Raw genomic sequence first — 21,319 nt, 5'->3', positions numbered from 1 at the left:
GAGAGCCGCGCGCATGGTAAGCGCCGAGCGCGTACCTGCCTGCGCTGGCTATACAGTTTAAAAAGTGTTTTAAACCGCGATACCGCGGTTTAAAACACTAACTAAAATAAGCTCCGGCACCAGCTCACCCTGAGCTGGTGCTCGGTATTGCCATCGGAAACCTGCCACTACAAGTGGTAGGTTTCCTTTAAAACCTTTCTGCTTATGTTTCTTTCATATAATACATAACAAGCACCCCTTCAATTGTAAAGCAATGGTTCTTTCATGTCCCAGTGTGGTGACATCATCTTAGCCCTTGAAGTGAGATGTGATGTGAGTTGTATCACGTCATGGGGATGGAGAGTTCAGAATTCATGAACAAGGCTTCTTTATAGCAGATTAGTGATGTCCCTGGACGCAGTGGTGTCATTAACAGTAAGGCTACATTCACACAACCGTTGGGGGACGTATATACGATCAATTTACATGTCAAATCAATGTTTGGTTTCTGGATGATGCCATCACACTGGGCCTTGAAAGAAACAGGATCAGGAAGGTGCCAAGAAGCTTGACAACATACTGGTAGTAGTTTACTATGTAATTTTCTGCTGACAGGTTCCACTTTGACCCAGAGCATACTGTCAAACTGTTAACCTTGTCCATTCGGAAGATCAATTAGCACCAAAGATTTAACTTCCTGCAATTTCCAGATAATGTTCTTTTTCTCATGATGCCATCTATTTTGTGAAGTCCCTTCTGCAGCAAAAATTAAGATTTTTGGGCAAGTTAGATAATATTTTTGTATTCACAAATCAATAGATCTTTTGATATACAACAACTTTGCCTATAACTTTGCATATAACCTTAAATACCTACATGCAGCCGTTTCTTTGCTATCTTCATAGACTGTATGCTTTTGCGTGCAGGGTTATCACTCCTATTGTTTTGTATCTTATTATACTGCAGTATTTTATCAAATCTTTTACAAAATATGGGCTTCATTTCTGAGAGCGACGGCGACGCACTGGTTGAAAGTAAGAATGGTCAAGTGTCAAATTTTCAAGCCATTTAGCATTAGCCGGTGTCACAGTTCGTGTAGAGATAATTTTTCAGCAAAATATAGTATACGTATATATATAGTTTCAATTAGGAACCAAAATAAATCTAAGCAATCTTAACCATTTAGAAAGGTGATCCACCTCACAAGACACCTCGCATTGCTTCCAATCACCAGGGTACCTTGCTACCTTTCACCCCATACCAAACTTGGGGTGTCTAGGCCTAACATTAGGGGTGTTCTGCCATTGGCTGGGTTCACCTGCAGCTAGGCTTTTGATTGTCGGGCCATGAGGGTATCCAGATTCTATAACTCTCCCCTATAACTGGGGACCCATAATTATGAATTATGCCCCAGTTATGACCAGCTATGATATTCCTTTGTGTTTTTGGAGGGAAAGTAACACACAGGTCCACTATTCCTCTCCTTCCCCAGAGATGAGCCAGGAGAGGTGTGAATTTTTGCACTCGGGGTTGAGAAGCTTCCTCCTAAACTTTGGTCATCAAGAAGGTGTTGGCTCTAGGAGACAATGAAAGCAACACACAAAAAAAAACTGTACAGTGGTTGCAAAATTATCACAAACACATTTTTTGTTATAAACATAAAAAATAGCCTGAATTTCTATTTGTTTCCGATGGCTTGCATAAACTATAAAAGTCAATCATTCTGAACGGAAGCTACAGCATGTATTTAATAAGTGTAATTTCCCCCTAGAAATAGAAGATTTCTCATCTGAACCATATTTATTGTAGGTATGTAGACAACTTTCTGACCTTTCTTCCTGCACATGCCTCTAAGTGTAGCTTTTTTATTTGATTTCAAATTTTACCTTTGGCAAGTGCATTAAATCAATACAACTTATGTATTTTTCTGCATCCCTCACAGCACTAACTGGATTTGAAAGGAACATTTTCTTCCAAATGTAAGGTTCTTCTGGAGGCCCATAATTGTGTGCTGGGTTAACACTTTCAGACAGCGGGTGCATCTTTTTACAACCAGCAAAAAGGATTAGTGTAGGAACAATTAAAAAGAACTCATTGAGATTGTAGGCCAGAATATGGGAACAGCAAGATTGTACTGACCTACAGCAAAGTACTATTGTATCTGCAATAAATCTAAACAGGACCTCTGTTACAGAAAACCCTGTGTGTACATTAAAGGGGGCGTCCATGTATATATGTTTTTTTTTTTACGGCTGGGATCTTTAAAAAAAAGCATATACTCGCCTCTCACCCGGTCTCTTATTGTGTACAGAGGATGGCAGTGCTGCCCAGACCGCCTCTACAGCCAGATGCTAATCCTATATTTATATACATATACTTTATATAAAAAAAAAACTGTACATAAATGGATAACCCCTTTAAAAAATATACCATACCTCAGGATCAACTTCACTTCTGTACAGACACAGCCAGATGCAGTTAGAAACAGGCACTTTTTGGGAATGGCGCATCAAGGCATAGGTTATATGATGGCAGGTTCCAATTTCCTCTGTCACGTTGATTTCAAAAATGTGTTAGTCGTGCATCTGAATAATTTCACAGCTTTATATTTGTTTCTTTAACATTACCTGCCAGCACCGGGGAGGAAGCAGACGATAGGCTGTTGGGGGGGGGGGGGGGGGTGAGGGTGAGGGAGAGGAGGTAGGGGGATGGCGAAGAAGTGAGTAGGAGACAGTAAGGTGAAGGACAACTCGCACCATTTGAACTACCCCCCTTTCCCTGGGAGCCGCACGCTGCTGGCAGAAAGCCAGATAATGTTAAACAAACAATTAAAAAGAAGTGGAATACAACAAATTCATTTTTGAAATCAACATGAAAGAGGCTATTTGAACCTGTCATCATGTAAAAATGACCTATGTAGAGGGCTGAGCCCTCTACAAAGATGGTAAGTGTTTGCAGCATATTGCAGCAAACACTTAACGGTAACACACGCAATCGGGTGTTAACTTGTCCATGTTGTCATTGGGGAGCGGTAATCTGTTGCTATGACTAAGGCTGTCATTGTTGTTTTAGTCTATTTATTGCAATGAACGATTTGCACATTGAAATAGATGATGTGCATAATTCCCTTCTACTGCCATACTGTAGTATGGCAGTATATGGTAGATCAATCAGACAGTGTAGGGTTAAAGTACCCCAGGAAGTCTGAAAAATTGTAAAAAAATAAAATAAATAAAAAAATAAATAAATAAATGAAAGAAAGAAACCTAAAAATTCAGATCACCTACTTTCCCCAGAACTTTAGGTATCGCCACGCCCCAAAATACAATAACTGTTATTCCCAGCGTTTATTCCCATAATGAAAAATAGCACCTAAAGGCAAAAATGCCACTTTTTTGCCATTTTGAAAAAAATTAAAAATTCAATAAAAAGTGATCAAAAGGCTGCAAAGTCCTAAAAATGGCAGCATTGAAATGTCATCAAAAGCTGCAAAAATGACACCACACACAGCTCCATACACTGAAGTATGAAAAAGTTATTTACACCAGAACATGAAAAAATGAAGAATTTTTTTGTTTTTGTACAGGTTTTAATTTTTGTAAATGTATGTGAAATGTATGAAAACATTATAAAACCTATATGAATGTGGTATCCCCATGATTGTACCGACCCAAACAATAAAGGAAAAATGTCATTTGTGGCGCACAGTGAAAGACATTTGGAATTTTTTATACGATTCCCAGTACACGGCATGGAATATTAAATACCATCACTATGAAGTACAATTTGTTATGCAGAAAACAAGCCCTCACACAACGCTTTACATGGAAAAAGTTATGGATTTTTGAAGGTGGGAAGTGAAAAATGAAAATACAAAAACCAATAACTGCCTGGTTGTTAAGCGGTTAAGGAACCTCTAATGTTGTAACATTTGTACAATAAAAATTATTTAATATATTTTTAAAATAAATTATTAATAACCTCTCAGATCCTCTGATGCTGCTGTTCCTATGCAACTATCGATAATCCATCTAGCTACCGTATATACTTGAGTATAAACCGACCAGATTATAAACCGAGACCCCTTATTTTAACACAAAAAATTGGGAAAACCTATTGACTCGAGTATAAGCCGAGGATGGGAAATGCATTGGTCTCAGTCTCCGCAGTATATAGCCCAGACCCTGTAGTATATAGCCTGCCAGCCCCCTGTAGAATATAGCCTGCCAGCCCCCTGTACTATATAGACAGCCACCTCCCTGTACTATATAGACAGCCACCTCCCTTTAGTATATAGCCAGCCACCCCCCTGTAGTATATATAGCCAGCCAGCCCCCTGTAGTATATATAGCCTGCCAGCCCCTGCAGTATAAAGCCTGCCAGCCCCCTGTAGTATAAAGCCTGCCAGCCCCCTGTAGTATAAAGCCTGCCAGCCCCCTGTAGTATAAAGCCTGCCAGCCCCCTGTAGTATAAAGCCTGCCAGCCCCCTCTAGTATAAAGCCTGCCAGCCCCCTCTAGTATAAAGCCTGCCAGCCCCCTGTAGTTTAAAGCCTGCCAGCCCCCGCAGTATATAGGATGCCAGCCTCCTGTAGTATGTAGCTGTAGTATATAGCCTGCGAGCCCCCTTTAGTATATATAAACTGCCGTCCCCTGTAGTATATATAAACTGCCAGCCCCCTGTAGTATATAGCCTGCAGCCCCTGCCCCCGATATAATGCCTGTAAGAAAAAAAACAAACAAACAGTGTACTTAACCCCCCCCCCAGCAGGTCCTCTTCTATGCAGCAGTGACATTCTACTATGTGCGCCGGCATCGGCACACGCTATGATGTCAGCGAGCAGCTGAAGTCATGGTGCCTGCAACGGATGCTGGAGCATCGCTGGATAGAAGAGGACCTGCCAGGGAGGGGGGGGGGGTTCTGCATCAGAAGGTGAATACACTGTTTGGGTTTTTTCTTGACTCGAGTATAAGTTGAGGTGAGGTTTTTCAGCACATTTTTTTGTGCTGATAAGCTTGCCATATATTCGAGAATTTACCGTATATATGCATAGAAGGGAAGGTACTTTGGGACATTAAAAATATATATATATTTTGCCTCCAATCTAATTCCTGCATTTATAATTATTAATAATACTTCTATGTCTGCATCAGTTTTAGTACAGCAGAGGACAAAATGGCTTCTGTCACACCACTTGCGACAGCTCATCTCTTAGAAGATCAGTCCTTCTTTCCGAATCCAAGAAGGAATTCTGAGAACAGCTTTTTGTTTTTCAATGTTACCATTCGAACAAATGGAACCTGCACCTATTTGCATAAGTAGATAAGGAGAGTTCTCCATCAAGTATTTTATTTTTCCAAATGTTTTGCTTAAAAAATGACAATGTTTGTAGCAGGATATGTTTTTGGAAATGAAAGGTTAGTAACTTAGTAACTTACCGTGGGGTTTGAAAAAATTAAACCAGTGTCTTCATGATTCATTATTGCAGCATTCCCTGGTATATCCCTTGCCAGTACAGGGACTTCTAAATCCATCGCCTAGAAAGACAGAACAAAACATGAATGGTTCTTTCTTAAAAACACTGTACATTCACAGGAGACTTTTTTTTTAACATATTGCTCAAGATAGGTCCAACTGAAACGGGAAGCATCACTTCAGACATAGCCATCATGGACTCCATAGAACCCAATAACATGTAGGGGAATCTCAGCTTTAAACGAGATCTACAATCAGAATCAAGCATAAAACACCAGGGACACCTTCCGATGAATCCAAGGGCTATGACTGTGGGTAACCTTATTCTTGTTATCCGTGGCCTCCATCATTCTAAACGAAACTTTTATAATTATGCTAATGGGTCTGAAAGGCTCTGGGTGGCATCACCAGGAAGGAGGCCATGCATAACAAATAAGATAAGATTGCCACTGTCAAAGTGCCTAGATTTATGAGTAAGTGCCCCTTGTTTATCATGCTTCATTTGATGGCATATTTCCTTTAAAACATAAATCAGAGCCATCATTTTTGTGCAATAGAACCAAAGCAATTTGCACAATTAAAGACATATTTGGAAAACGAAGCGTACATATCTCTGATAGTTCAGCACACATAACTTTAATTCTATGTTTTGCTGAGATTTTCATCTTTAAAACAGAACCAGAAGCAATGTCCGAAGAGAGGTTGCTGCCGCCAGCCTCTAAATGTGAGCCTCCAGCATGCACTTCCAAAATACAGTTTTCTGTACAATATAATTAGTCGTTTCAGTGGTACTTGCTCTGTACCATAGATAAGTGCAAATAGAAGATTTTAAGTACCTCAAGTATGGCAGCCGACATCCCCTCAGATAAGGAGCTGTTCACAACAGCAAAACTACGCTTGATAAGAGCCTGTACATCTGCCAGAGGTATTTCTTCTACAAGGTAAACTCCATCAATGCTGTGAAGATTAACACAACAATGTGTATCACAACGTGTTAACCAGATATTTACATGTCCAAACCTATTGCTATATACTCATCCTATCAGCGTCTGATATATGACTGGATGCAGATGACAGACATATTTACAGATATGCTGTAACAAAGTTACTACAGAATCAGATAAATGAACAGTATGTTTAAAAGGGAACCTGTCACCAGGGACCTCATTTTCACTAAAGACAGGTTACAGAAGCCCATTACAGCTGCAGTGCACATATGTCTTTCTGCTTTCTCTAAGCATTTGTATTACAATATAATTGTGTGTTATAACTTGGATTGCACCCTGACAAATTCCTTCCTCTGTGTAGTCACAGGGGTTGGACTTTGGTTTGGATGGATTTAAAAAAAACAACATGTGACTTGTCTGTGTTGCAGACTGCTCAGCTATCAGCCCCCTTGGCTGTGCTCCTGTACAGCTCCTCCCTTCTGCTCCTTCACAGAGGTCACAGCCTGGTGAGCTGACATCAGTGGGGGAGGTAGGAGCTGTACAGGAGCACAAAGGTAGGTGCTAGGAGCTGAGCAGTCTACAACACAGACAAGTCACATGTTGTTTTTTTGAAATTCATTTGAACCAAAGCCCAATCCCTAGGGGTACACAGAGGAATCTGTCACGGTGCAAGGTAATGTATAACACACAATTATATTGTAATGCAAATGCTTAGAGAAGGCAGAAAGACATATTTGTAATGCAGGTGTGATGGGCTTCTGTAACCTGTCTTTATTGAAAATGAGGTCAATGGTGACAGGCTCAATTTAAGTTTACGATTTCAATCATCTAGTCAAATAAGGTAGTGCTGCTGATACCTAAAAGTGTACTGAAAATGGAAAACCCTACAAAGCCATATTTGTCGCACTATACGTTGCACCCCAGATTTAGTAATTCAAAAAAAAAATCAACTATATTAATTTAACCAATTTAACATTCCCTGTTAGTCACAAGTAAAGCACACTCAGGTCTGTTGCATGCATTCACACAACCACACTCTGCTCTGCCAAGCACACACACACACACACACATATATATATTATATAGTGTCACATACATATAAACACACACTCCTCTTCTTTATATCCATTCCCAACTTGTTCTCTTGCCCCATCCAACATCATCTTATTGTTGCAGTCAGGACAGACCTTCAGACTATTGTAATCCAAAAATATGTATATGAAAAGATCACTAACTAGTAAGTTAGGTGGGCAGCAATACCACAGACATAACCATTTATCTCCATTTGCACAGGTTCCTCTTTTACAGCTTATTTTCCCAACATTTTAGAAAAAGGCACTGAGAGCACATCAAAATATTATACATTGATCTATAATTCTCAGCAAAATCTATGAATATAAACATGAAGTTCTTTGTGAGGGATGCAAAAAGTAAATTGATGTAATTTCCTTGCCAAAAGAAAATGTATAAATTAAATAAAAAATAGAATCTGAAAAAAAACCCACACATGTCTGGTGACAGGGATACTGGTGAGTGCCTCTCTTTGAGGTGCTGTGCTGCATTGCTGGCCGTTGCAGTGTGCTGCAACAATATAGAAAGCATGCTAAGGGGTAAAAATAAATGTCTAATGAAATGGCCAGCAGCCCTCCCCACTAATGAAATGCCAAGCAGCTTCCCCCACTAATGAAATCCCCAGTCCCCTCCCCTACTAATGAAATGCCCAGCAGCCCCCCCCCACTAATGAAATGCCAATCGTCCTCCACAACTAATGAAATGCACAGAAGCTTCCCCCACTACTAAAATGTCCAGCAGCCCTCCCCTCGCTAATGCCCAGCAGAGTCCCCCACTAATAAAATGACCAGCAGCCTCCCCCACTAATGAAATGCCCAGCAGCCTTCCCCACTAATGAAATGGCCAGCAGCCCTCCCCACTAATGAAATGCCAAGCAGCTTCCCCACTAATAAAATGCCCAGTCCCCTCCCCTACTAATGAAATGCCCAGCAGCCTCCCCCCCACCCCCACTAATGAAATGCCAATCGGCCTCCACAACTAATGAAATGCACAGAAGCTTCCCCCCACTACTGAAATGTCCAGCAGACCTCCCCTCGCTAATGAAATGCCCAACAGCCCTCCCCTCGCTAATGATATGCCCAGCTGAGTCCCCCACTAATAAAATCACCAGCAGCCTCCCCCACTAATAAAATGACCAGCAGCCTCCCCCACTAATAAAATGACCAGCAGCCTCCCCCACTAATGAAATGCCCAGCAGCCTCCCCCGCTAATGAAATGGCCAGCAGCCCTCCCCACTAATGAAATACCAAGCAGCTTCCCCCACTAATGAAATGCCCAGTCCCCTCCCCTACTAATGAAATGCCCAGCAGTCTCCCCCCCACCCCCACTAATGAAATGCCAATCGGCATCCACAACTAATGAACTGCACAGAAGCTTCCCCCACTACTGAAATGTCCAGCAGCCCTCCCCTCGCTAATGAAATGCCCAACAGCCCTCCCCTCGCTAATGAAATGCCCAGCAGAGTCCCCCACTAATAAAATGACCAGCAGCCTCCCCCGCTAATGAAATGCCCAGCAGCCTCCCCCGCTAATGAAATGCCCAGCAGCCTCCCCCGCTAATGAAATGGCCAGCAGCCCTCCCCACTAATGAAATGCCAAGCAGCTTCCGCCACTAATGAAATGCCCAGTCCCCTCCCCTACTAATGAAATGCCCAGCAGCCTCCCCTCCACCCCCACTAATGAAGTGCCAATCGGCCTCCACAACTAATGAAATGCACAGAAGCTTCCCCCACTACTGAAATGTCCAGCAGCCCTCCCCTTGCTAATGAAATGCCCAACAGCCCTCCCCTCGCTAATGAAATGACCAGCAGAGTCCCCCACTAATAAAATGACCAGCAGCCTCCCCAACTAATGAAATGCCCAGCAGCCTCCCCCACTAATGAAATGCCCAGCAGCCTCCCCCGCTAATGAAGTGGCCAGCAGCCCTCCCCACTAATGAAATGCCAAGCAGCTTCCCCCACTAATGAAATGCCCAGTCCCCTCCCCTACTAATGAAATGCCCAACAGCCCTCCCCTCGCTAATGAAATGCCCAGCAGAGTCCCCCACTAATAAAATGACCAGCAGCCTCCCCCGCTAATGAAATGCACAGAAGCTTCCCCCACTACTGAAATGCCCAGCTGCCTCCCCACTAATGAAATGCCCAGCTGCCTCCCCACTAATGAAATGCCCAGCAGCCTCCCCCACTAATGAAATGCCCAGCAGCCTCCCCCACTAATGAAATGCCCAGCAGCCTCCCCCACTAATGAAATGCCCAGCAGCCTCCCCCACTAATGAAATGCCCAGCAGCCTCCCCCACTAATGAAATGCCCAGCAGCCTCCCCCACTAATGAAATGCCCAGCAGCCTCCCCCACTAATGAAATGCCCAGCAGCCTCCCCCACTAATGAAATGCCCAGCAGCCTCCCCCACTAGTGAAATGCACAGAAGCTTCCCCCACTACTGAAATGCCCAGCTGCAGCCTCCACTAATGGAATGACTGGCAGCCTCCTCCTCTAATGAAATGCCCAGAAGCCTCTTGTTATGTATTAAAACATAAACTTACCAGTACTTACCTACAGTGCTCCCCAAAGATCCTATTTTCTCTCCGGGTTCCTGTGTAACAGAGGGTATAGGGAGGCTCCGTGCTCTCTGCCTACACACGATACGATGTCATCAACATTGCCATAGTGTCACTGTCATAGTGTGTGTGCAGAGTGCATAGCCCGTCTCTATGTGCGCTGCTACACAAGAACCCTGAAAGAGAAGAAGTGCTGCAGTGAGTTCCAGAGGCAAACACTAACTTTATTTGTATTATATATTCAAGTTATATATACGAGTGGGGCTTTTTCAGTATGTGGTGAAAAACTCTGCTTATAATCAAAGTATATACAGTAATTCCCCACTGTCTTCTAGATCTCTTCACTTCCAGTGGATAGAAATCTATCCCTGGTCATACACCTGTGTTACATGACCATGGAAAAGATTTCCATCCGTAGATAGAAGTTTCATATAGACTGACAGAAAGCAGAGATCTATTGGGAACATAGAAAGTATTTTGGAAAATTGTTTAAACTTTTAGTATACAAACAATGATATTTATTTGCTGAAACACAATAACTCCTTTAATGCTATTTGAATCAAATGTATCCTGATAAGCACACATAATAAGATTATTTTGGATATGTGGCTCATATTTTTATGCTAAGGCGTTGGTAAGCTTCAAATTTCCTGATGCTTAACTAAATTTTGCAGTGTTGTACACAGTCACTCCACCCTTCATACTTCCCACATTAGGGTTAAGGTCATAGAAAGCAAATATGCTGATCTGTATTCTTTAACGTGCACGAAGGATCTGTAGCCTCTTTCATTTGCTGTTTTTCACACAAAACTTGGACCTGGCACCACCTGCGGGATACATCAAGTGGCATAAGCCTCTCTATGTATCCGGCAAGACAAGGAGGAGTGGGGGGAGGGCTTGGCCGCTGTCATCCTCACAAGGGCCAATGTCACCTCTGGTCAAGAAGAACCCAGGAATGACTCAGGAAAATTGTACACTGTTGTTAAGGACAGCAAATACCGTAAGGAGTATGTTACTGCAAGGCCTTTATATCAGAGTTATCTTCCCAAACACAGAACAATGTACAGAATTATTTATTAAACACCAATTAATATACTTACTTATGAAGCTTTGATCTAACCTCACTAGTAAATACTGGGTCGACCTACAACAATAAAAAGGTTTGTTAAAAGAAAACACAAGAAAATAATAAAAACTATAAAATATTATACAATATTGTGAAGCATCAGATCTACCAATACAGCACTGCTTGCATTACAGAAGGAGAGTAGAGCCGTAAAACAAAACCAGACGACTGAATTGGAATATCTTAAAACATCTTTAAAACTATGGGGGAGATTTATCATACACTGAGCTCTGGGCCAAATACAGTATAGAAGTTACCTACTGGAACAGGTTAAATCGGGTAAAAATTAGAGGATCTTTCAGGATAACATAAAACCAAGTGCATCCGGTCTTACATATAAATGCATTGAAACAGTTTGATGTATCACGGGATCAGAAATGCTGCATTTGTCATGTCATTAGTATGTAACGGAGAAAAAGAGGATTTTTGGAAAGAACATACTGTACTTTTAACTAAGGAGATCCTTTAACAAGAGATTTACTTTCCATTATCCTGAGCTGGTTAGCTACTGAAGGCCTAGCCGTACATCAGAGTGGCTCTAAAGTCTAACTAAGCCCAAAAATATCTTCTATTTCATGAAGGAGGAGAACAAGGTCAACTCATCTTGTATTGCTATGAATTGCACAGAATATGCTTTAAGAGGAGCAGATTTTCTGAGGTTACTGCACAAAAGGCAAAATATCTACAGTCAACAAAATAAAACAACTAAAAAAAATTACAAACTGACCCCTTCATGAATGTCATACGCCTATATACGTCCTATTTGCATTTGTCATTAGTATGTATAAAAACCTCATGACAGTGTCAAACTATAAACAGTCAGATCTCCTGTACCATAGCACCCAGCACCACATATTTGATGTCATATTAACCCCTTAAGGACACAGGTTTCTTTCGCTCATTTCTTGCTCTCCACTTTAAAAAATGAATAACGTTTCATTTTCCGTGTACAGAACTGCAAAAAAATTCCAAATGTGGTGAAATTGGCAAAAAATCCTGAGGTCTCAGTTTTTCCGAATTTCATTGTTTGCTTCAAATATCACCTCTGCTTTATTCTTTGGTTTGGAACGATCACGTTGATGCTAAATTTATTCAGGTGTTATTGTGTTTTCATACATTTTCAAAAATTAAACAAAGGTGTACAAAAAAATTTAAAATTTTCGCCATCTCCTGACGCTATGATTTTTTCATACTATGGTGTACGGAGCTGTGTGAGGTGTCATTTTTTGAGAAATGATCTGACTTTTTTATTGCTACCATTTCGAGGACTGTGCGACACTTTTTATGACATTTTTTATGTGATATAAAATGGAGTAAAAGTAGCAGTTCGAACATTTGGGCGCTATTTTCCGTTATGGGGTTAACCGCCAGCAATAACTGTTTTTATATTTTGAAAGATGGGGCATTTTCACTGTTTATTTAGTTTGGATATTTTTGGTGATTTGGTATGAAAAGGGCTCAGCCCGAGAGCCCTCTTCATACAACCCCCGTAACTCTGCGCGATACATGTACGGCGCAGAGCATGAATGGGTTGTAAAATGAATGTGTAAAAAGTAAAAAAATTTTATTTTTAAATACAGATCTTGATTCCTGACTAACTTTAAAAGGGAACCTACCACCACAATTCTACCTATAAAAGCTAGAACGCGTGGCAGGTGCATGTATAGGATATGAGGATAGCCCTTTTTAGAGCTAATCCTCACGACCCCGCTATCTTTTTGAAATCTTTATTGCCCTAATATGTAAATTTTGTAAAGAGGCCTCTGGGGCGCGGAGTAGCCAGACATGAGGCTACATGACACGGCTACTCCACGCCCCAATAGCCCCTTTACTCCACCTACCCTGATATCTTCGGCACCCAGCTCCTCGTAGCTGCGCGCCCTCGTCCGAGAAGCCGGACTTGAGAAACGTGTGAATCTCACAGGCAGCAAACAAGTGTTTCTTTTTTTGGGAGGCACATGTGTCATCGGCATGTGAAGTCCACTCACACCCCGAAAAAAGTCATCAAAAAAGATAAGCAAGACAGCAAAACATGGAGCTTAATATAATGAAGTATGGTTATTGTATGGTTATTGCACCAGTCCCATGTACCTTAATCACCATTTTTCCCCCCATGAATGTCTGGGCATGACTGTCTTTACTTATCTGTGTATCACCATTACAGTCACTGTATCTCTATGTCACTGTAATCTTGTTTCATCAACTATCCTCATCCATGTCTTTTAGTTTTAGCATTTTGTTAATAAAGATTGCTATGCTTTATTTCATCGTGTCATAGTCTTGCCTCTTCTCCCCTTTCTTTTGAAGGGTAAAATTGGATGTACATTTATAATTTTTCGGGGCAATCGACCAGGTGTAAATTACTTGTCGGGGGTACTACACTGTATCTTGGACCTTCTTTCTGTTCCTTCCCCTGCTTTTTCTTGCTCCTATTGTTCGATTATAGTGAGGTAGAAGTAAAGTGACTGGCAACCAGGCTAGGCTACCGGGTGCCGTCTGTATCAGCCCACATTTTTGACACCTCATTATTGTGGTTGCCGAATAGAATAACAGATATAAAAATGGTGAGGTGATAACAGGACAGGAAACGAACGCTTACTATCGGTCACAATGTTACAATGAGCACGTTTTCCCACATCTCTGGAGGTCAGGAAGAATGAGCCTATGCGAAGAAGTAGCTTCAAGGCTGTCATAAAGATGATATAGTCATTATGGCCGAGGCTTTCCTGTGCCTAACACATTGCACTAAACACTCAACAAACAATACAAATAAGATGAGTAATTATTTAGGCAGCTACAGATTACAATAATGGAAAGTGTACTGAGCATTCTAGCATTGCACATTTATCTTCCACGCCACTTCACTTGTAAATATTTTTGTTTAGCAGAGTGTAAAAAAATGCAAAAGAGAAAATTGGATATTCTATATTGTATTATGAAAACATATGCTGTGAATCTAGACTGGAAAAAACAATGAGACAAATGGAAATTACATTTACAACTGGAAATTTAAAGGGGATCTGCAACATGTCATGTGACCCCACAAATTTCTATTGGTGGAAACAAAGCCGGTGTGTGACCACCCAGATACAGTATCACACACACACACACATTTATCCCTAGTAAAACAAAGTAGATCATGGAGTGGCAGGCCTAACACTGGGTTTAAGGCTACATTCACACAATCGTGTGCCGACCGTGCCATAGCACCGGGTGAACACGTCAGCACCCGGGAGAGGAGAAGGGGTGAGCGCCACACAAGGCGCCGTATTGCAGGGAAAGATAGAACATGTCCTATCTTTCTGCCGGCTACGGAATGGTACAGCTTCTGTACGGCGACATGAGACCATTGCCGTCTATGGGGGACTTATACACGGTGTATATATGTCGCCCATATATACATCCCCCATACGGCCGTGTGAATGTAGCCTAAGTGTTGCAGCATGTCAGGGGAACAGCCACAGCACTCCCACGTTTTAAGGGACATCTTCCACAAAGATCAAGGATTGTTAACCAAGCACAATGACATGCTGGTGTGTGCCCCCTCTGGCAGGATCCACTCTTCTTTTAGCTTCTTATCTCCTGGTTTTTACAAAAAAAGGTTTTTAAATTTATGCAAAGGAGTGTAAGGGGTTCTGTGCTCCATAGATGTTAAATGGAGCCTACAGCCCGAGACTCATTTGCATAATTTGTAAAGTCTTATCTTGTTAAAAACAAGGGCATGAGAAGCTAAAAGAAGGGCTATCAGAGGAGGCACACACCAGTATGTATGTCAGTGTGCTTGATTTACAATCCTTCTTCCTTGTGGTAGATATCCTGTACCCCTTACCGACATGTGACGTAATAGTACGTCACACGTCGGGTCCCGGTGCATGGAGAGGGCTCACGATCCGTCGCCATGGTAGCTTCGGGTCTCACGAAGACCCGAAGCTACTTCGGGTTAACCCATTCATTACATTGTGTTATCAGTAGTATGGCAGTATATGATAGGATCGTACAGACACCCTAGGGTTAAAGTACCCTAGAGTGTCTGAAAAATAGTAAAAATAAAAAAAAAATAAAAATTATAATAAAAAAACCTAAAAATTCAAATCACCCCCTTTTCCTAGAACTGATATAAATATAAATAAACAGTAAAAATCATAAACACATTAGGTATCGCGGCGTCCGAAAATGCCCGATGTATCAAAATATGATAATGGGTTTTCACTGCAATTAATCCCATAACGGAAAATCGCGCCCAAAGTAAAAAAATGACACTTTTTTGAAAAAAAATAAAAATTCTATAAAAAGTGATCAAAAGGTCGTACAGTCCTAAAAATGATCATGTAAACGTCATCAAAATCCGCAAAAAACGGCACCACCCACAGCTCCATACAAAATAGGATGAAAAAGTTATTAGTGCCAGAAGATGGCAAAATCCCCCCCCCCGAAAAAAAGGGCTGCGGCGGGAAGGGGTTAGAGGAAATCTACTGCTAAAATCCAGCATGATTAACCACAGGCACTTCCTCATAGATCCCGGCACTGTGACTGTGCTAATCTTATCATATTTGTTATCCATGGCCTCCTTCCAGAGGGGGAGAGTTGGACAGTTTAACAGTCTGTAAAGTGAGAACACAGCATAATTTAATACTGGTAGATATCCTGTGACCCCCAAGGGTCATCTCTACCTGAATGTCCGGGTCAATTTTCACAGCTCTATTCTGCTCTTATTAAAGGGCACCTACCACCCCGATTCTGCCTATAAAGGTAAAAGGGGTGGTAGGTGGATGGATGGGACGTGAGGATAGGTCTTTTTTGGGCTAATCCTCACGTCCCGGGTGTCTTTTAGAAAACTTTATTGTAGCTATATGCTGATTTTTTTTTATGCGGCTACTGGGGCGTGGAGCAGCCGGACATGAGGCTACTAGTCGCGGCTACTCCACGCCCCAGTAGCCACGTTACTCCGCCTACCAGATAATCTTCGGCGCGCAGCTACAAGGAGCGCATGCGCAGAACGCAGGCCTTCGGCTGCGCGGCCGTGGCTCCGGGGCCGGAATTACTGCGCATGCGCAGTAGACGGGGGACTCGGATGAGGGCGCACAGCTACCAGGAGCTGCGCGCCGAGATTATCTGGTAGGCGGAATAACGTGGCTACTGGGGCGTGGAGTAGCCGCGACTAGTAGCCTCATGTCCGGCTACTCCACGCCCCAGTAGCCGCATAAAAAATTAGCATATAGCTACAATAAAGTTTTCTAAAAGACACCCGGGACGTGAGGATTAGCCCAAAAAAGGGCTATCCTCACGTCCCATCCATCCACCTACCACCCCTTCTACCTTTATAGGTAGAATCTGGGTGGTAGGTTCCCTTTAAATATCTTTCTAACTAACTTTCATTTATACATTTTTTTTTAAAAAGTTAAAAAATTTAATAAAAATGTGAAAATATAAGGTTTTTTTGTCGTTTTAATAATACTAATCTTTATTTATATAGCACCATCAAATTCCCCTTAAACATTCTTTAACAAGTGGTAACATTGTATAAACCTTTACAAAAATATGTACAATCCAAATTAACTTTTCAAGGTGCAATGATTCAGGAGATATGACCATTTAATGTTTGACACCGGCATGACGTTTATATACGTGCTATCTGCAAGGGGCATGTGCAAATAGGCCGTATATAGCCGTATGGCAGTCGTGAAGGAGTTACGTTCTAACATAAATAAATGCTATTTATCAATCCATATACTTAATCTGGCGCCGTAATAACTAAATAGTAGTGTACATGTTATCCCATCTCATATATTTGTAGGTAAAATACATACTTTACATGGCTGTGAATAAAGGCAATACTTACTGTTGGACCAATGATGACCAAACAAATACTCGGATCCCTTTCATGCCACTCTAGGAGAAAGTATGTATTGTTACATAATGGTGGGTGGAAGTGTTCTAAATTACAGAGTTATTGGGATTAATTGGCAGATTATCAGTGAAAATGGTTATTTGTGTTATTGGGTTTCTAATCATCTTAGTAGAAGATGCTTCTATGAAATAGATGAAATCACATAATCATATAAGCTAAGCAACGGTCAGAGGTTCTCCACCTGGTTAAAACTCCACTTTAAAACAGGAACATCTGCAAAAAAAGCACAGGGTTCGCTCCCAAACATCTGGGACAGCGCAGACAGCCACAATCTCTCCTAAAAAGGTGATGATGCTTTACAGTTTGGGGACTTTAGGCTTTGTAGTCAATGCCTGGCATATGCCAAATGTAACAATTGTGGGCCGTTCACCCTACAGAAAACCAACGGCAAGTTCTTTTTACCTTCGTTGGACTGGAATGTTTGTATAGTAATAAGGAAACCATGGCTGGGTTTCTCGGTGTTAAACCAATTTTAATCTGGTGAATACAGTCCTACTGGTAGAGTTTTAAAAAGTATTTTTTTTTTTCCTGACAGATTTGTTCCATTAAGATGGAGTATAGAACAGTGTAACTGCTGCCTACCTCCCCTGGCCCCTTTTCCGTTTCTAGAACTTTTAGCTGATTGATTCCAGTCAGAGGGGGAGATGTATCAATCTGTCTATACCATAAAACTTTTCCTTCGAAAAGGAGGAGTGTCCTCGGTAATTAGGGGGAGTGACTAGACAGAAAATAGCCTGTGCACCAAACAATTCAGTATCGCGGCACAGCAAACTGGATCAACTAATAGGTGGTGCAAAGTAGGACTCGCAAGTGTTACGGTGTCTGATGCTGGATGGTTGAACTGGCGCCGCAGAGAAATGTCTACTCTACGCCATTGTGTTGGCCAGATATTCCAGCCTGAAGACACCGCTCTGACCTGCACTCACAGGACCCTAGTTTTCTATGATGCCATGACATCCAGCCGCATTTCTACACTAATGTCTCCTCCTATTCAGATAGGACATTAGCCCCATAGCGAAGCTGGAACGCACAGTATCATGTTAAAATGCTGACATTTCAATACAGCGAGTGTTCCATAATCCAGAGAAGATACACAAAGACTGTTTCCCAGACTCATAAAAGATCATTCACAACGTTGTGTTGTCAAATCTGTTCCCACAAAACTACATATAGACCTGCACCACTTACTTTGTATCTTAACTATCTTTTTGGTAGAGAACCTCTTGAAGCTTTCCGTGTATATTAAATCAATAGATCATCAAAGGTGTTCAAGGATATAGGAGCAGTGCAAATTCTAGAGTTTAATGTTAGACATGAACAAACAGTGCTGAAAACTATGAAAATGATTATTATAAAGCCAGCTAGCGCTTCTGGTCAGAGATAAGCTTCACATACTAAAAATGAGCATCCTTCCACCAGTCTGTCAGAAGAGCCGCCTGTAAAAAGAGGAGACTATCATTACACTACCCACCTGTAGCTTCTGCTATATCTAGCAAGCCGATACGGAGAGAGGACCAAATAAAACCGTTATCAATTAGTTGTTTGAGACCTAAAATTTGTCCGAAAGTGACTGATGAAACCATTGTCTGTTCCTTTACTCATCAGCAAAAAATTCCATTTAAAATATTATTCTGTGTAGTTTTTATTATTACAAACATTATATGGTCAATAATGTTATAATAAACAGTGTCAATGGCCCCTTGCACACAACCGTATATGGCGGCAATATGCTAGCTGTACAAATGGCAGCTGGTATACGGCCGCCATAGGAGTGTACTGTGCACGGCACAATACAGCCCAGCCGCATGTCTCCCTATGGAGAGGGGAGGGGTGAGCGCTCCTCTCCATCCGGCCATATGCATGCCCAGGGCCTGTGTCTATGGAGCCTAATACAGTGTTTCAGTAGAGATATTAGGTCTTTTTATGCAGCGTTTCTCTCTGCCAAGATAACTCCAAAATCTATGCAGAAGACGATAGCTTACAATACACGTTGGAGAAAAGAGGTGTAAGCAGGGTCCCAGGGCGAGGAGAGAGAAGCAGGCACTGTACTGTATCTTACCCCAAGTGTTTTATTCACAAAAAATAAAACTAGTAATGTATGTACTAAAGTCTAAGTAAAGATTAGGAACACATGAAGGTTTGAATTCATAATAAACAACCTTCACAGCTAATAACTATACATAGTATATTTCTCTGAAAATAAGCCTAGGGGATTATATTATTTTTTGTTCTGAAAAACGGGTTAGGTTTGTCTTATTTTTTTTGTCATGAATCAAAATCCACATTTATTAAAGAACAAAAAATAATAATCAACATTTATTTAAATATCTTCATCTTTTGGCTATATCAGCATAGCTACTGAGCCACAGACGGCAATTAATAGTTTAGGTTTCTTTATATGAAGATGTTTATGATAAAAGCTATAGAAAAGCTCACCTGCAAAAGCCTCAACGAGGTACAGAGGGTCTTTAACTCTTCTGAGACCACAGATTAATAGGAAAATGTGTGCTGCGATATGCATCATCCCTACAAATCAGAACACAGATTTATCACACAGCCAAGAAAACCTGTGCAACAGATAGAATGAAAGGTTTAACTACATTGCAGAGATGATTGGTGGACTACATCTGGAACAGAAATGATATGAAATAAAAATAGTCAACGTAGGATAAAGAAATCACACAAACAAACTAAAAGGGAACCTGTCATCAGTAAGGCCATTAAGGTCATTTTTACATCATGACAGGTTCCAATAGCCTCTGTATTCAGATGCACAACAAAGGCTTTTTTTTAAATCAATTTGTCAGACAGTCTCCAGGTTACTTACAATATAAGTTCTTTAGGTTTGTTCTTAAGTTGGATTTTTATGTAAATCAAGACTGGTATATTATATAGTTGTATCTCCAGAGAAACAATTTTTTTTGTCACTAAATTTGGTGCTGTCATGGGAACAATGATTATCACTAAAACTTAATTACAGACACCTTTCAGCTGATCATTGCAGCCTGGGACTAAAGCAATAGCACCCAGGGCCACAATGGCCAGACAGGGCCGTCTGTAACTAGGGGTCGCCTGTAAGTCGGAGAGTGCCTGTAATTTCACAGCTTTTAATTGCTTCTTTAAAGAGAACCCGTCATGCAAAATAACCCCCCTAAACTAAATAGATGTTCATAAACTGCCATTAGAGAGCATTGCCTCTGTCCCTTCATTGTCCCTCTACATGCCTGTAAACCTAAGCAATGAGGTCCTAAAGCTGTATGCAAAATGACCTGTGAAATGTCCAATGAGTCATTAGTATATTCAAGCTGTCCAGGTTATTCATGAGTGGGAGGGACAGACACCCCCCAGTGCTTCACTGACAGCTGCTCCATGTGCTTGCTGGTGGCCACTCCCCCTGCAGCCTGTGTGTGTATAGGAGAGATACAACAGCTCCAGGCAGCCATGTTATAGCAGAACATGTCAGGTACTTGTGTAGCTGATGTCTGTGTCTCTGTGTATTAGGAGGATGCAGCATGTCAGCAGATGCAGCACACACACTAGCAATGCTTTACTATACATTACACACAGACATGAGCAGGGGGAGGAGAGGGGAGGGGGAACAGGGGTGACATCAATGCCTCTGACCATGTGACCAGCCTCATTTACATAATAAAGAAAAGATGATTTTATAATGATTAATGTATGAATTGACTAGATAAAGGCTGTGAGGGGATCCTTGCGAGCTGCTCCAACAGGTAGTGGTGACAGAAATAGTGACAGAAACCTGATGACAGGTGTCCTTTAACATTGGCTCTGGCTCTCTACCAGCAGCATGTGCTGAGTGGCGAGGAGGGAGCTGCTCATATGGTACAATGTCACTTCCCTTTTCTTCACTCTCTGCCCTGCCCTCTCCCAGCCTCCCCACTGCTCACTCCCCCTTCACCAGCAATCACCACATGTTGCTCACAGGGAGCAGGTAATGTTACAGAAACTATTAAAAAGCAGGAATTATTCAGATGCACAACAAAAGCATTTTTTTTTTAAATTCCACTTGGCAGAGGCTATTAATACCTGATATGTAAAAATAGACCTCCCTGATGACAACCTTGTAATAGGAGAAAAATACATAAAACAGTATTTTCTGACACATTTTGGGGCCTTGAATATGCCGTCCAGTTCTAGGCACCACTCCACTAAAAAAATGGAGCTGGAGAATGTCCAAGAAGAGTCACAAAAATGACAAGTAGTATGGAGGGTCTCAGTTATAAAGAAAGATTAAA

At 41.5% G+C, this 21,319-nt stretch overlaps 1 protein-coding gene across 1 annotated transcript in view; it reads right to left on the bottom strand.

The window, feature by feature from the left end:
* GLT1D1 (glycosyltransferase 1 domain containing 1) overlaps positions 1–21,319 on the bottom strand; it is an 81,542-nt gene that overhangs the window by 18,503 nt on the left and 41,720 nt on the right. Inside the window, exons 7-11 of the mRNA XM_072144371.1 lie at positions 19,497–19,586; positions 16,992–17,041; positions 11,127–11,170; positions 6,289–6,409; positions 5,416–5,514 (exon numbers count right to left, since the gene is read on the bottom strand). Coding sequence (XP_072000472.1) covers positions 5,416–5,514; positions 6,289–6,409; positions 11,127–11,170; positions 16,992–17,041; positions 19,497–19,586 — 404 coding nt within the window. The remainder of the gene's footprint in view (positions 1–5,415; positions 5,515–6,288; positions 6,410–11,126; positions 11,171–16,991; positions 17,042–19,496; positions 19,587–21,319) is intronic.

This window comes from Engystomops pustulosus, chromosome 1, assembly GCF_040894005.1.
Source record: "Engystomops pustulosus chromosome 1, aEngPut4.maternal, whole genome shotgun sequence".
In the NCBI taxonomy this organism is placed as follows: Eukaryota; Metazoa; Chordata; class Amphibia; order Anura; family Leptodactylidae; genus Engystomops; species Engystomops pustulosus.
The sequence above is the reverse complement of the archived record's forward strand: the minus strand, read 5'-3'. Positions and strand labels throughout refer to the sequence as shown.